The sequence below is a fragment of the Neofelis nebulosa genome, chromosome 2 (genome assembly GCF_028018385.1).
Source record: "Neofelis nebulosa isolate mNeoNeb1 chromosome 2, mNeoNeb1.pri, whole genome shotgun sequence".
Taxonomy (NCBI): domain Eukaryota; kingdom Metazoa; phylum Chordata; class Mammalia; order Carnivora; family Felidae; genus Neofelis; species Neofelis nebulosa.
In genome coordinates this window covers 173,322,945-173,337,678 of record NC_080783.1, presented here as the reverse complement: position 1 = coordinate 173,337,678, position 14,734 = coordinate 173,322,945, and the positions used below count along the sequence as shown (strand labels likewise).

Sequence of the window (14,734 nt, the reverse complement as noted above, 5' to 3'; positions counted from 1 at the left end):
TAAAGATGATGCCAGCACCATGTACAGCAGAGCAGAGAGCCAGAAAGAAACCAAATCTTGGATTTTAACGTTTAAATGACTACATCCAACCATGCTTATAGTTCTTGTTGCTGCCAGACTTTTCATTTAGATAAACCAAACCTCTTTACTGTCTCAACAGAGTTGGCTTTTCTTAGAACTATAAATAGTTCTAAGTAGGAATTACTGCGGTTATTTTTTTCCATAATAAAAGGGAGGTTAAACTCTTAGTCATTTTTCTGTGTTATCTTGAGTGATAGGTCTTCAAGAGACGTTTGAGGGGATCAATGAACCTCTGAGGCTACAGCCATTCCCTCCAATTCCCCCTCATTAGCAGCTTTGCTATATCCCTGCTCTGTGCTTCCTGTTTTTTCTTCCTCATCCTCACTCACAGGCTCCATAGTGAAGAAATTCGGTTTGGGTATACTTCATTCTTGTGAAATACTATTTTAGACCTCATACCGTAGCATGTCTGGAGGGGTCTGAGCTCTTCTGTATTTGTCTTAATGGGAGTTCATAGCATTTCTTGGATCTGTGGCTTGAAGTCTGGAAATTTCTAAGTCATAATTGCTTCAAATATTGCTTCAGCTCTATTCTCTTCCTCCTATCTTTCTGTGACTTCATTACATATATACTGGATTTTTTGCTGCTTCCTGTATGTCTCACATACTTTTTTGTATGTTCTATCCTCATTTCTCCTTCATGCTTCAATATGGATATCTCCTACCAAACTATATTCCAGTTCACTAATCCTTTCTTCAGCTATGCCCAACCTTGTGTTCAACTCATCTATTGAGTTTTTAAAATTTAGTTTTTATATTTTTTACTTCTAGATATTCCATATGATTCCTTTTATAGATTTATTTGCTAAAATTCTCCATCTTATCCATTTTTTATATATATTAATTACAGTTTTTTAAAAAATCCATTTCCTCTTTTGTATCATTCCTGATTATTTATAATTAAATCTGGACATTTTGTATGAATAATTCTAAAGATTTTATATGATTTTAACTTCTTCCAAGGTTTTTTTTTTCTCCTTTCTATACGATATTCAATTTGAATTCCAAATAATAGCTTTCAGAGAAACACTGTTCTGTCTTTTATCTAGTCTTCGGGTTGATCTTTCCAACAGGTTTGGTCTGCTGTAAACTAGTCCATTCTATATCTTAGCATAAGTCACAGATATTAAGTATTTATGTGATAATCATGTGTACATTAAAAAATAAGTTCATAGGATTCTTGTGGGTCCAAATGAGATAAAGTTTGTGATATAAGGCATGTATATATACATGGATCATTTTAATAGGTTATTATAGAATCTTTGAATGAAAACAGGCCCCAGGAATGAGAAAATTCACAATTCTTCACACTCAAAATGAGTAGCTGCCTTTAGTTTCTTAAAAGGTACCTTCTTTCCTTTCATAACACTCACCTGTGGAACTAGAAAAATGGGAGATAAAATGCACCCCCCTTCCCCCCTCCCCCCCCACTGAGGGCCTAAGAGCACTTATCAGCATAGCTCTAGCAATGCAGAATGGGAAGAGATCAAGGCATTAACTTTCTCAGTAAGCAACAGGCCATCACAACAACAATGCCACAATAGCATTGCCACAGTCCTGTCATTCTGCAGAATGCAACATTCCCTAAAAACTATTGTCAGACTCACACTTAGCCCTGTCAGAGCAGTAGGGCAGGTTTTTATTTCTTTCACATTTTCTGTTCTTTTTACAGATGAGAAAAATGGGTCCAAGATACGTAAAATCAGTTCCAATATAAGGTGGTTATTTAGTTGTAAAAGTGTGACTTCTACCCTTATTTTTATATGGTTTTCTATGCCATATGTTATGGGTTAAATTCTGTCCCCCCAAATTCTTATGTTGAAGTCCTAAACTCTTGTTCCTCAGAATGTGACTGTATTTGGAGACAGGCCATTTAAAGAGGTGATTTAGTTCAGTTGCAGGCCATTACAATGAGGATACCAATCTAACTGGTGTTCTTATAAGAACAAAAATTTGGGTACATACAGAGACACCAGGGATGTGCACACACAGAGAAAAGACCATGTGAGGATAGAGTGAGAAAGAGGCCACCTGCAAGCCAAAGGGAGAGGCCTCAAAACAACCAAGCTTGCTGACACTGACTTTGAACTTTTAGTCTCCAGAACTGTGAGAAAATAAATGTCTATTGTTTAAGCCACTGTAGCAAACTGATGCATCAAATGACCCAGCTTATATTAGAGAAAGAGAGAGTGTTCGGTTTAAATATTTCTTGTTGAGGGGCGACTAGGTGGCTCAGTCAGTTAAGTGTCCTACTTTGGCTCAGGTCATGATCTCACGGTTCAGTTCGTGAGTTCAAGCCCTACATCGGGCTCTGTGCTGACAGCTCAGAGTCTGGAGCCTGCTTCAGATTATGTGTCTCTCTCTCTGTCCTTCCCTACTCGTACTCTGTCTGCCTCTCTGTCAAAAATAAACAAACATTAAAAAATGTAAATATTTGTTATCTTTAAAAAAATTTTTTTTTAACGTTTATTTATTTTTGAGACAGAGACAGAGCATAAACGGGGGGGGGGGGTCAGAGAGAGGGAGACACAGAATCTGAAACAGGCTCCAGGCTCTGTGCTGTCAGCACAGAGCCTGACGCAGGGCTTGAACTCACAGACCGCAAGATCATGACCTGAGCCGAAGTTGGCCACTCAATCGACTGAGCCACCCAGGTGCCCCAATATTTGTTATCTTTTGATGTACTTGTTTTGTCTTTTCAACAAAAGTGAATTCTCTGAGGTTATAGGCTTCACCATGAAAAATGAACCCTGACCTGAGATCACTCTGTTGTCTTCTAGCATATCCCTTTTGTCTCTTTTCTATAATGGTGGGCTGGGGATCTACACATTTCCCAGATTCCCTGGCCCACTGGCTTTAGGCTGAATTCCAGCAATGGTAGACATTTGGAGGGAGATTGGAATGTGAGAGAAGTACTAACTTCCTGTTTTTGGAGTCAGTATCTGTCCAGCATCAGGGGAGAGCTATTGCTATCATGCTTTTCACCATTCTCAGCACTAATCATCTATGGAAACTCAAAATTCAGATTAACAGCTACAGCACATCCCATTCAGTGGGCCCAGTATTGACCACATGGTGCTCTGTCAGAAATCCAAGCACCAGCCTCATTTGTGAAGGACTGAGATTCAAACTATGTGGCGTGCCAAGAACGAGCTGTGTGGCACCTCCTTCAGAGTTCTTTCTCTAGCTGCTTGGCATATTCTTGGAGATCCTAGAATCAGCTAGGTAGGAATACTAACCAAGATCCTGCTATTAGTACCCTTTGTCTGTGTTCCTTTAGCCCTAAGGATGATAGCTGCTTCCTACAGCTACTAATACCTGGGTTACTTCCACTGTCATGTTTTGAATTGTGTCTCCTAACACAGCTACCACTGGTGCCCATTAATGTTGTCTTATTTGGAAACGAAGTCTTTTTTATGTAATCAAGTTCAGATGATGTTGTTCTGGATTAGGGAGAGCCCTAAATCCAACTAACAGTGATGTCTTTATATGAAACAGGAGAGGGGGATACAGATACAGAGACGTTAAAGAGACGGAGAGGGAAGAAGGCCAGGTGAAGACAGAGGCAGAGAGTGGAATTAAGCAACCATAAACCAAGGAATACTTGGAGCTACCAGAAGCAGGAAGAGGTAAGGAAGGACTCTTTTCTAGAGCTTTTAACATGGCCCTACTTGGTTTCAGACTTGTAGTCTTCAGAACTGTGAGAGAATAGATTTCCGTTATTGTAAGCACCCCAGTTTACGGCACCGTGTTGCGGAAATAATTACACACACCATTCTCTTTTTGCTCTTTGAATCTCCTAATGCTTGTGCAGCCAATCCCCCAATCCCTTCAAGCTTTTGGTACCTTGTATTTTGATCCAAAAGGTAATTAGTAAATGGTTGATGGATGTAGTAAATAGAGAAATTGCAACAGCAGATTAATATCAATGCATATTTTTTCACCTGTCATATTTAAAACTTGCTAATTGCTAAATATTTTGCCCAAATTCATCTTTATAATTTCACTTAATAATATGTCTTGGAAATCTTCCTGTATTTAGGCCAGCCATGTTATTTTACAGCTGTGTAGTTTTATCAATTGCATCAACTGTAATTTAATTAAATTGTCCCTGAAAGGATTTTTCATTGTTTTCCATTCTTATTTTTTATTAAAAAAATGTTTTTTTGTGTTTCCATTTTTAGAAGCATTTACCAAAAAATATTGCAATAGGCTTTATTTTATTTTATTTTATTTTATTTTACTTATTTTTTTGTGAGATGCAGGTAGGGTAAGTACCTAGCTGAAGGATTCCTAGACCTAAGGGGTTGTGCCCTTAGGAATTCTAATGAATAATGTCAACTTGTATAAGTGTGCCTTATCCATCTTAAAGGGCTATCACTAGAGAATGTTTCATGATATAACAAAACCTGAAGGACTATGCATTTTATGACCCAACTGGCCTACAAGAATAGCCAGTGAGGCAATTCTGACTCTTGCCTTTTCTTCACTGGTGAGCCATTTACTTTTCTGGGAGCAGTGAGATGGAAGCCAACAAGCAAACCACCGCAGCAAAGCTGGACAGTCAAGAGTAGCTCTGGGAAATGAGGGGGGGCGGGTGTCTCTCAAGGAACAAAGTAACCCAACTCACCTGTAGGCAAATCATGTGGCAAATCGGAGGAAGCTTTACTCAACAGTTCAACAAAATTCTGCCATCTGTGCAGGAAAAAAAAAAAGCACATAGTATTGGTGGTCAATGCAGAAGCTCTGAAAGAAATGTGCAATAAATGTCAAAGTTTATGTTGATAGTGATATTGAGGGAGCCTTTTGATACCTGTATCGTTCATGGTGTAATTCAGGACACAGAAACTACTTCAGGTGTCTCTACTAGAAAGGGCTTTCATATGGGAAAATGGGTGCTTACAAAATTATCACAGGCTCAGTAGAGTGGAGGTTGGCATCTACTGTTCTGCTCAGGATCAGGCTTTAGCAGATGTAGTCCTGAGGAAATTCTGACTGATGTCTCAGTTGCCCGTGACTGTGAGGTTGGTGACTAGGCAGTACAAGGTCCATTTTGGCTGCTGGAAAAACTGATGCCTGCCAGGGTCTGGCATGGCTACTACTGCAGGAAAATAAATATTTAAAATGTCCCTCCCCGCCCCTTCTGCCTTTCAAATCTCATGCGGTTGCATCTCACAGATGGAACTTAAATCAATTCCAGAAGGTTGGTGTCAAATATTCTTTTGTAGCCTTCCCAGGAGTGGGAAGTATTGCAATACAGGAAGAAAAACATAGGAGGGGTTAGAAGTGGGTGCTGAGTGCAAATAGACAACATTTAGTGAAATCCCCAAGCAGAAACTGCATTAAGCAATATACGTGCATGTGACAGAGAGTCATTTAAGGCTGGTAAGTACTTTGGAACACGTTGGTAGTGAAAGTCACATATATTTGCTTGCCTAACACCTACCCTCCATTTGTATACAAATATATTCTTCTCTGGGGTGAGGGACTATAATCAATGTCCCATACCCTACCCTAGCCAATGTTGTGACTCACCTTGTCTAATTAATCTCTATTTATTTATCACTTTCTCCATTCATCCCTCCCTACCTTCCTCCCTCTCTCCCATTCTCTGTCTCTGTATCTCTCATTAATTTTTCATTCTGGGCGCGCTAGGGTGGCTCAGTTGGTTAAGTGTCTGACTCTTGATTTTGGCTTGGGTCATGATCTCATGGTTGTGAGATCGAGCCCCACATCGTGCTTTGTGCTGGGCATGGAGCCTGCTTAAGATTTTCTCTCTTCTTTTCCCTTTGCCCCTGCTCATTATCTCTCTCCTTCCCTCCCTCCCTCTCTCTCTCTCTCTCTCTCTCTCTCAAAAAAATTGGGATTCTGGTTTTTTTCCAAACTTTTATTTTCCCCCAGATTTTGCATAACACCATATCCTTTCAAAATATTTCTTTTTGCTTATGTTAGCAAAAGGCAGTTTCTGTTGCTAGCAACCAAACTGTACCTGGTAAGAATTTTTATCTCCTCCTTGTCCATCAGTCAAGCAAATATAAAGAATAAGTTGTGAGATACAGAAGCCCTGGATTTTCTAGAAATGGTCTAATGTCACGTGACAATAAGATAAAAAAATGATTCATTAGACATGCAACTGGTCTGTTTTGCTTATACCTCATAAAACTTTCCCTATACACGACATCGCAAATCAGAAAAGGTCTATGGTTGGTATAGAAAGTAAGGCTTCTAGACCTTCCTGTCACTTTGGGCACAAGAATAGATAAGGCATAGGTATGTAGCACCAAAACCAGATAAGCTGATGACTTTATCAACTGATGAGGCGCTCTGCAGGGAAAAGACAGCTGGAGAAGCAGCACTCTCGAGAAATATCTATAATCATGCAAAGATCTGATCTTAGCACAGATCTGAAGGTGAACTACAATAAAAGAAATTCCTGTCTTCTATGCCTGTTGCAATTCCCTCCTCTTAGGAGGGCCAGGCTTCTGCCTACTGTATCTTCTGACCCTTTGAAAAACAGCCACAACAATACAACAACAGGATGCTAGTTCCGTTGATGTTTCCTCATTGTACATTTCTTCTTCAGAGCTGTTAGAAGCTATCAAATATGAGATAAGGCATTTGGATCAAATGGCACCAGAAACTCTCCTGCTCCTTCTTGAATGGTGCTGAGAGGAAGAGGAGGAGACTGTGAGAAAATTTTGTCAGCATTGAAACTGGACACTGCCTGACTTAAGTGGTGTATAGGATTTATGTGACCAATGAAAACTTTAAGTTCCTTCTAATATTTTCTTTCTTCCATAGTCTTTACATTACCCTGGAACCTTCAAAGAACCATTGACAATTTGAATGTGAGAATGGGTTCCAGTTACCATTGTAGGTACTATAATTCTGATCACAGAGGCAAGTGCCAAACTCCCAACGCAGAGTCAGAGAGGTCAGGACTGGACAACAAGGTGTGTGAGCCCATTTCTAGATTCAGGCAGATCTGAGTTCAACTTCTAACTTCCACTGCAGTTACTAAGTCCAAATGGCTTTTAGTAAGCATTCTGAGTACTTTGTGTGCATTTTCGCCTTTAATTTAGACAACTGTCCTATGAAACGTGTAAGTGAAATGCCCAAGGACATACTGATCAGTGAGGTAGCTAGAATTTAAACTCAGGCTCTTCCTGCACCCTTAACCATTGTGCTATATGGCCTCACACGTGAATGTAATATAATTTGGTTTCAGTTATGTTTTTTTTCTCCTTTGGAATCCCATGAACACGGCTCCAGTGTCTTCTGATATTTATTATTGCCGAAGTTTGAGGTCAGTCTGATTTGGGTTCATTTAAAATTAATTTTTTCCTTTATTTGCTTTGGTTTAGTTTTATTTTGTTTTTGGCCTGCATCCTTAAATAATATTCTTTGTCTCTGGAAACACAAAACTTTTGTCAGGATAGACATGGATACATTTTTTTCCCCTTAATTTAGCTTAGTCATACTGAATCCTTTCAATCTGTATACAGAGCGTTTTTTTCTTTTTTCCCCATCTCTGTAAAGTTTCTTCAGCTGTGGCTTTTGTTGTTAGTTCTTGTTCAGTTTTTCTAGTTTCTTCTTCCACGATGCCAAGTCCTCTTAGGTTCAATTTCTATTCTTATTCGTCTATGTCTGCTCTCCTCCCTCATTTTCTTCTGTTTTTCTTTTCTAGATTTTGTGAAAACCTCTCAAGTTTGACATTATGTATTAGATTTTCTCTGCTGTTAATTTTCCTTTTTATTGATTCTTTTTTTTTATATAAATAAAATTTTATTGGAACACAGCCACAGCCATTTGTCATGTGTTGTTTGTGGCTGCCTTCAGGCTATAGTGACCTAGCAGAGTAGCAGAGATAGACCGTAGACCCACAAAGCCTAAATCATTTGCTACCTGGCCCTTTATAGAGAAAGTTTGCTTACTTAAAAATATAATACAAATATCCTAATATCATCAAATATCCAGCAATATTCAGATTTCCTTGATTATCTCCTATTTTTTATTGAGATAAAATTGATATGTAATGTTATATTAGTTTCAGGTGTATAACATAATGATTCAATATATGTATATAGAGAGAAATGATCACAATTAATCTAGTTAATGTATATCAACACACATAGTTACAATCTTGATTACTTCTTTTTTTAATGTTTGTTTATTTTTGAGAGAGAGCGAGAGACAGAGACAGAGTGCAAGCAGGGGAGGGGCAGAGAGAGAGAGAGAGAGGGTAGAAACAGAATCCAAAATAGCTCCAGGCTCTGAGCGGTCACAACAGAGCCTGAAATGGGGCTCAAACTCACAGAATGTGAGATCATGACCTGAGCTGAAGTCAGATGCTCAACCTACTGAGCCACCCAGGCGCTCCAATCCTGATTACCTCTTAATACGGCTGTTGAAGCTTCAGTTTCCTTGAAACTATACATATTTTACCAAGTTCTTTCTAATTTCTTCTGTTCACTTTAGGACTTTTCTAAATTTTGTTTTAATAGCCTTTTAATCTCATTATGCTTATTACTTTCCAATTAGTTTCATTAGAGGACATGGCTCCATACAGCCTACAGAGAACACCAATGGTTCTCTAAATGTTTTCCGGTTTTTAGAGTAAGTCACATCCAAAGTTCCCTGCTATTTGGAGCCGACCAGATTGCCATGACCTACCTGTCCATGGTCTGTAGGATTTTTAAAAATTAGGCCTGATAGTGGGGTTTTCTCTTTATTCACTGTCAAGTGAGGAGTTGTTCACATTCTGCACAACCCAGCAGATAAACTGAATAGTTTTCCCTTGGCCCTATTCACTGCTCATTTAGCCCTGCAGTCAAGGAGTGAGTGACAACCCTCACCGATGCCTGGTAGCCCTCGGTTGGGACCCAGGGCATGTATGTCATAATTGATACACTCAGCATATACAACCACCACGGATCCCTCTCTCTGCTCCAACCCACATGACTTTAATGTCAGGAATGATGCCTCACCAAATGCAGACATCATAGCCATGTTTACCCCTGCCCTCCTTCCTCACCCCAACTTTCTGCTCTGTCATTCCTGGGAGTTGTGCCTTCTGCATAGGTACAGGAAAGCAGTCTGTGAGGAAGTGTGCATGTGTGTATCCTTGGGTGGGGAAAAAAGGGCAGTAGTACTCTAGCAGCTACAGAAAGCAGTGTCTGTGTCATTTTGTAGTTGGTGAAGACTTGGGGCCTCCAAATCAAGGGGAAGTCTGGTGAAGGGACAAGGGATCTTCTGTCTGTTGTACTTCTCACAAGTAGACAAGGCAAAGCATGGGCGCCAACTCGCTGATTTTCCCAGATTCCATTTACTTATAGTAGGTGAGATTACTTCTAGATTTTGACACTAGAGTGCTTATTAGTGTGTGTGTGTGTGTGTGTGTGTGTGTGTGTGTGTGTGTGTGTTGGCTCTTTTTTTTATTCAGTTGGAATTTTAATCATGGATTGTTAAGTGGATGACATTTTATATAATAAGTATTATATATCAAAAAAATGTAAACAAAATCCTAAACACACCAAACATGCAAAATGTGGGCTATTTCATAGGAATACCCTTGTAATCTTCATGAACTTAACTATAGGTGACACGTTTCTTTGTGAGCTCCATACAGGCTTAAACCAAAAGTGTGCTGGTGCTGACTTCCCAAACCCGTTAACTTTCTCCACCTTGCGAAGTGTATGCTCCAGCCAAAAACCGAGTTCTCCAGACTTGCTATGCTTTTGCTTGCTTCGTTGTCTTGGCACGTTCTGCTTTTCCCTCTGAGACACTCCCCTTCTTCTTTTTTCTTGTTAGTTACTACACGTCCCCCACCAGGCTCAGCTGAGATGTAGTATAGAATAGTGCTGAAGGGCCAGCTCTGCTCAGACTGCTAGAATCACAGGTTAAGTCCCATGATCTGAAGCATTTGATCATTAGAGCCATGCCCTGAGGGATCCTGTACTCTTCTCCTCCAGCTGAAAGGGTACAATATATGCTAGAAGGGGGAGGTAGGTAGGCTGTCATAACAAAATACTGTAGACTAGGGAAATTAAGCCACAGAAATTTATTTTCTACAGTTTGGGAGGCAAGACGTCCAAGATCAAGGTGTCAGCAGGTTTGACTTCTGCTGAGATTCCTGTCATTAGCTTGGAGGTGGCTGCTTTCTCTCTGTGTCCTCACCTGGTCTTTTCTCTGTGTTAGCCCATCCTCAGTGTCTCTGTTTCCAAATTTCCTCTTCTTGTAAGGATACCAGTCAGATCGGATTAGGGCCCACCCTAATGGCCTCATTTTATTTAACACAATTGCCTCTTTAAAGGCTTTGTCTCCAAACACAGTCATAGTATAAGGTACTGGAGGTTAGGACTTCAACATATGAATTTGGGGAGATGCAATTCAGCCTATAATAGAAACAAAGATTCAAAGAAGCCCAACTTTTGGGACAATTTACTTAAGGTCTCTGAATCTCAGTTTACTCATCTGTGAAGTGCATATAAAAACATAACTCATGGGGCTTTTGGGAGTATGAAATGAGAGAAGCCATGTAAAGCATCTGGGCCAAAGCTTGTGTCACATGAAGTGCCACATGCATCGATCCCTTACACTTTCAAGTCAGGAGGTTATTTTGGTTATGTTGTTTAAAAACCCAGTGACCGGGATGCTCATTCTACTCCCACCATCTTCCTTTGTTGTCACCTTCTTGATGATAGAAGCTATGTTGTATTCTTCTTGCCTTCCAGTTAACTGTGAGAAGCACAGCCCTTCTCTGATCCATAGGCAATAAATTCTTGAATCCATACAAAAGGATTCTTTTTACATTTGACAGATGAGGAAATTAAGGTGAAGAGAAATTAGTGATTTGCCCAAGGGCATTTCCGAGCAAGAATTTCTATCTAGGCAGTCCATGTGATTCCAGAGCTCATGCTGCCTTTCCCCCAGGACAGGGACTGAGAGGTAGAGGAGGTGCCACACCAGGGAGGAGAAGTTACCTCCAAGCCCTGGGCTCTTTTGGATCATGCCTTCCTCTGGAACTTAAGAGCTTTTGAATCTGTATCTCACACCTCTCCTGGGTCTTAGGAGGGAGGACAGGATGGAGCTCCTCAAATCCAGTCTATGCTCAGCACCAAGCCCAAGGGTGGACCTAGCCATGGAACTCAACCAGTTTTTGTAAATCCCCTGTGCTTTGCCACTATCCTATAAGCTTCTGAGTTTCCTAGACCTGTCAGCATAGTGTATTAAGAGTGAAGGCTCTGAAGCTAGAGAGCCTGCTTTTGACTCAGCCTCAGTGATGAATTCATTTACCAGTAACCTGTTGGTTTTAGCCTCTCTTTACCTTAGTTTCTTCTTTTGAAAAATAATAGTACCTACCTCATGGAGCATTCACAAGGATGAAAAGAGTTAATATTTGTAAAGCGCTTAGAACATTGCCTGGAATATAGTAAGCTGTATATAAATGTTGGCTCTTAATAATAATAATAATAATAATAATAGGAAATATATTATTGAAAGTAATAATATAATAATAATTATTAATATAATTAATAATTATTATTATTTTCACCCCATATGTATACGGACTTCTGCAAGAAAAGACTGGAATTAATGAACTCTTAAAAGACATGTCTGGTTTCCAAGATCCAGCCAATGGGCAGACCCATAAAATGTCTCTAATTGCTCACTGTCTACCAATTTTTCGATTCCCATTTACAAGTAATTGCTGAATCAAACACCTCATGTTTGCTTTATCTCCTAAAATCCTCTGGTCATCCCTGGGATTATCAAACCAGTCCTTTTCAACCTAATTGCACTCTTCATAATGGGCCAGATGTGGACGAGAAGTCCTACTCGTGGCTGTGTCAATTGCAGCTTCCAGAGCAGCTACATTATTTATCCCCTCCCCCAAGACAATTTGGCTTGTGTGCCTGTGTTTTAAACTGGGTTTGAAGCATTTAATTTTGCCAATACAATTTTCGGGTATTAGTTTGCCTCCTGTTCTCTCTCTGCCCTCCTTAATTACCATTTATTGCAAAGTCACACAGAAACATTAAATGCTAATTCTGACTTACGTGTTCCTGGCCAAGAACAAGGATAATAATTTCCATCCAACACAACCTGAACTCATTTTATATAAGGGTGATTCAGAGTAGAGATTTGAAATCGTAATCAAGTCTTTCTCAAAATCGCCTTACCCTAGCAGACATTCACTAATGTCTCTGCTAATTGGTAGGCAAATGGCAAAAAACAAAATCTCAGTGTTAAAAAAAAAAAAAAAAACGCAAAAAACAACAACTTTGTAACATCGTTGGTGAAATTGCTCCTCTCATCAGCTCTTGCAACGTGACAGTTTAAGAAGGGAACACAACTCATTTTATTTGGTTAGATGGGGCTAATCCCACATCACCATAATCCCTCCTGATGTTTTATTGATTCTAAAGGACATTTAATCAGGAAGCAGCTCAGCACTAGAATCCCGCTAATTAGCAAGCAGCCACATTCCAAATGGGTTCCCAATTGAACAGCAGATTAATGGACAATATGTACTAAAATAATGATTCGTGCATTCAGCTCTTAAAATGTGTGTCTAAATTGCATCTTTAATCTCTTAAGGATATAGGTTTGCATACAAAGCCCTTAACGGAATGGATTTAATTCAACAGAAGAAGCTTTAGCCAATGACTGTTTAAGGATGAAACAGGTTTATCACTTATAAATGCAATTCTTCACTGGTTCTCATGGTTTGATGTCCTTGAACATTCAAAGGTCAAAGGTGAATAAAGAAACTGGTGCGCTTCTCTGATATGCATATAAGCATGGGAAATTGAGAATATTGATATATAGCCTAACCTCATTTGCTTCCCATTCACTCTTACTCTCATATCTCTGTTTCCTGTAATCTTTGTTCTGGACCCCATGTTTTAATCAGGTACACTATGTACCAGGTATAATGTGAGCTCTGATACTTGCATTTTCTCCATTTATACTGATGCCTTTTTAGGACCCCCAATTTTAGCTTATTGGTTTTCTATTCGGCTTTTAGCCCACTTTAATGCTATTGCTGCTTAACCGCCTCCGCCCACCCCCCCCCCCCCCCCCCGCCCCAGCCCCTTACTCAACTACCACCAAGATTTTACAGAAGGGAAACTCCCATGTTCAAAGCTGGTCTAGTGGAAATTCATTGGCTAGGCTCAACCTCCTCCCATCATTTATTTATCAATTGATGTTTCCATTAACCTTTACACTTCTATGTTTCTCTGTATTGTTCTTGTCATCATGTGATGTATCACACATTCCAGCGTACTTATTGTTTCTCTTCCCCGTTAGAATATAAGCTTCAGGGCACCTGGGTGGCTCAGTCAGTTAAGCATCTGACTCTTGATCTTGGCTCAGGTCATGAGCTCATGTTTGTGAGTTTGAGCCCAGTGTGGGGCTCTGTGCTGGCAGGGTGGAGTCTGCTTGGGATTCTCTCTGTCCCTCCCCACTCACATCCTCCCCACCACCTGACTCTCTCTCAATAAAAAAAAAGAATATAAGCTTCAAGAGTGGGGAGACTGTTTAATTCATGTCTATATTCCCAATGATTAGAGTAGTGCTTGGTAAACAGTAGGAACTCTATAAATGTTTGTTAAATAAATGAATAAAGTAATAAAATATTTACTGTGTGCTTTCCATGTGCCAAGTACTGGCCTACAAGATGTTGGGAATATAATGTGAGGGAAACAGTCATATTTCTTGCCAGCATGGAGATTACGACCTAGACACTGAAGTAACAAATCATATAAATAAATACATAATTATAAACAATGATAAGTTTTAGGAAAAATAATAGCTGAGTGCTAAGAGAAAGTATAGCACAAGGAACCTGGTTTTGATGGGGTGGTTAGGAATGGCCTTCTTCGGGGCGCCTGGGTGGCGCAGTCGGTTAAGCGTCCGACTTCAGCCAGGTCATGATCTCGCGGTCCGTGAGTTCGAGCCCCGCGTCGGGCTCTGGGCTGATGGCTCGGAGCCTGGAGCCTGTTTCCGATTCTGTGTCTCCCTCTCTCTCTGCCCCTCCCCCGTTCATACTCTGTCTCTCTCTGTCCCAAAAATAAAAAAACGTTGGAAAAAAAAAAAAATTAAAAAAAAAAAAAAAGGAATGGCCTTCTTCAATTTGACCATGAGAGGGACTTAGTCACAATTTGTGTATCTGCATGCATTCCTGAGACTATTTTGAGATTCCATCCCTTCCTTAATTCAGTTCAATTTCATAATGCTTCTTGAATTCTAATATATGCCAGGCAGCGCTCTAAACAGCATACATCAATGGGTAAAAACAAAGATTCTGCCTGCCCCCTGGAACTAGAGCTTATAGTCTATCAGAGATCGACTGGTAACAACAATAAACATCATACATCAGCAAATCACCGAATACATTAGAAGTTGATAAGTGTGGAGAAGAAAGCAGAAGGAAAGCAGGTTAAGAGGAAGAGGAGTGAGAGACCACAACTTTAACGAGGGTGGTTAGTGTAGGCCTCACAGACAAGGTGACATCTGAGCAAAAAAATAAAGATGAAAGGGTTATCATGGAGATATCTGAGAAAGAACATTTTAAGTAGAGGATACAGTCAGAGGATAGTTGCTGAGGTGGATGGGTGCATGGTGTGTGTGAGAAAAAGAGCACAGTG

At 40.0% G+C, this 14,734-nt stretch overlaps 1 protein-coding gene across 1 annotated transcript in view; it reads right to left on the bottom strand.

The window, feature by feature from the left end:
* Positions 1–14,734, bottom strand: part of C2H1orf87 (chromosome 2 C1orf87 homolog) — a 79,331-nt gene that overhangs the window by 16,077 nt on the left and 48,520 nt on the right. Inside the window, exon 9 of the mRNA XM_058693776.1 lies at positions 4,711–4,775. Coding sequence (XP_058549759.1) covers positions 4,711–4,775 — 65 coding nt within the window. The remainder of the gene's footprint in view (positions 1–4,710; positions 4,776–14,734) is intronic.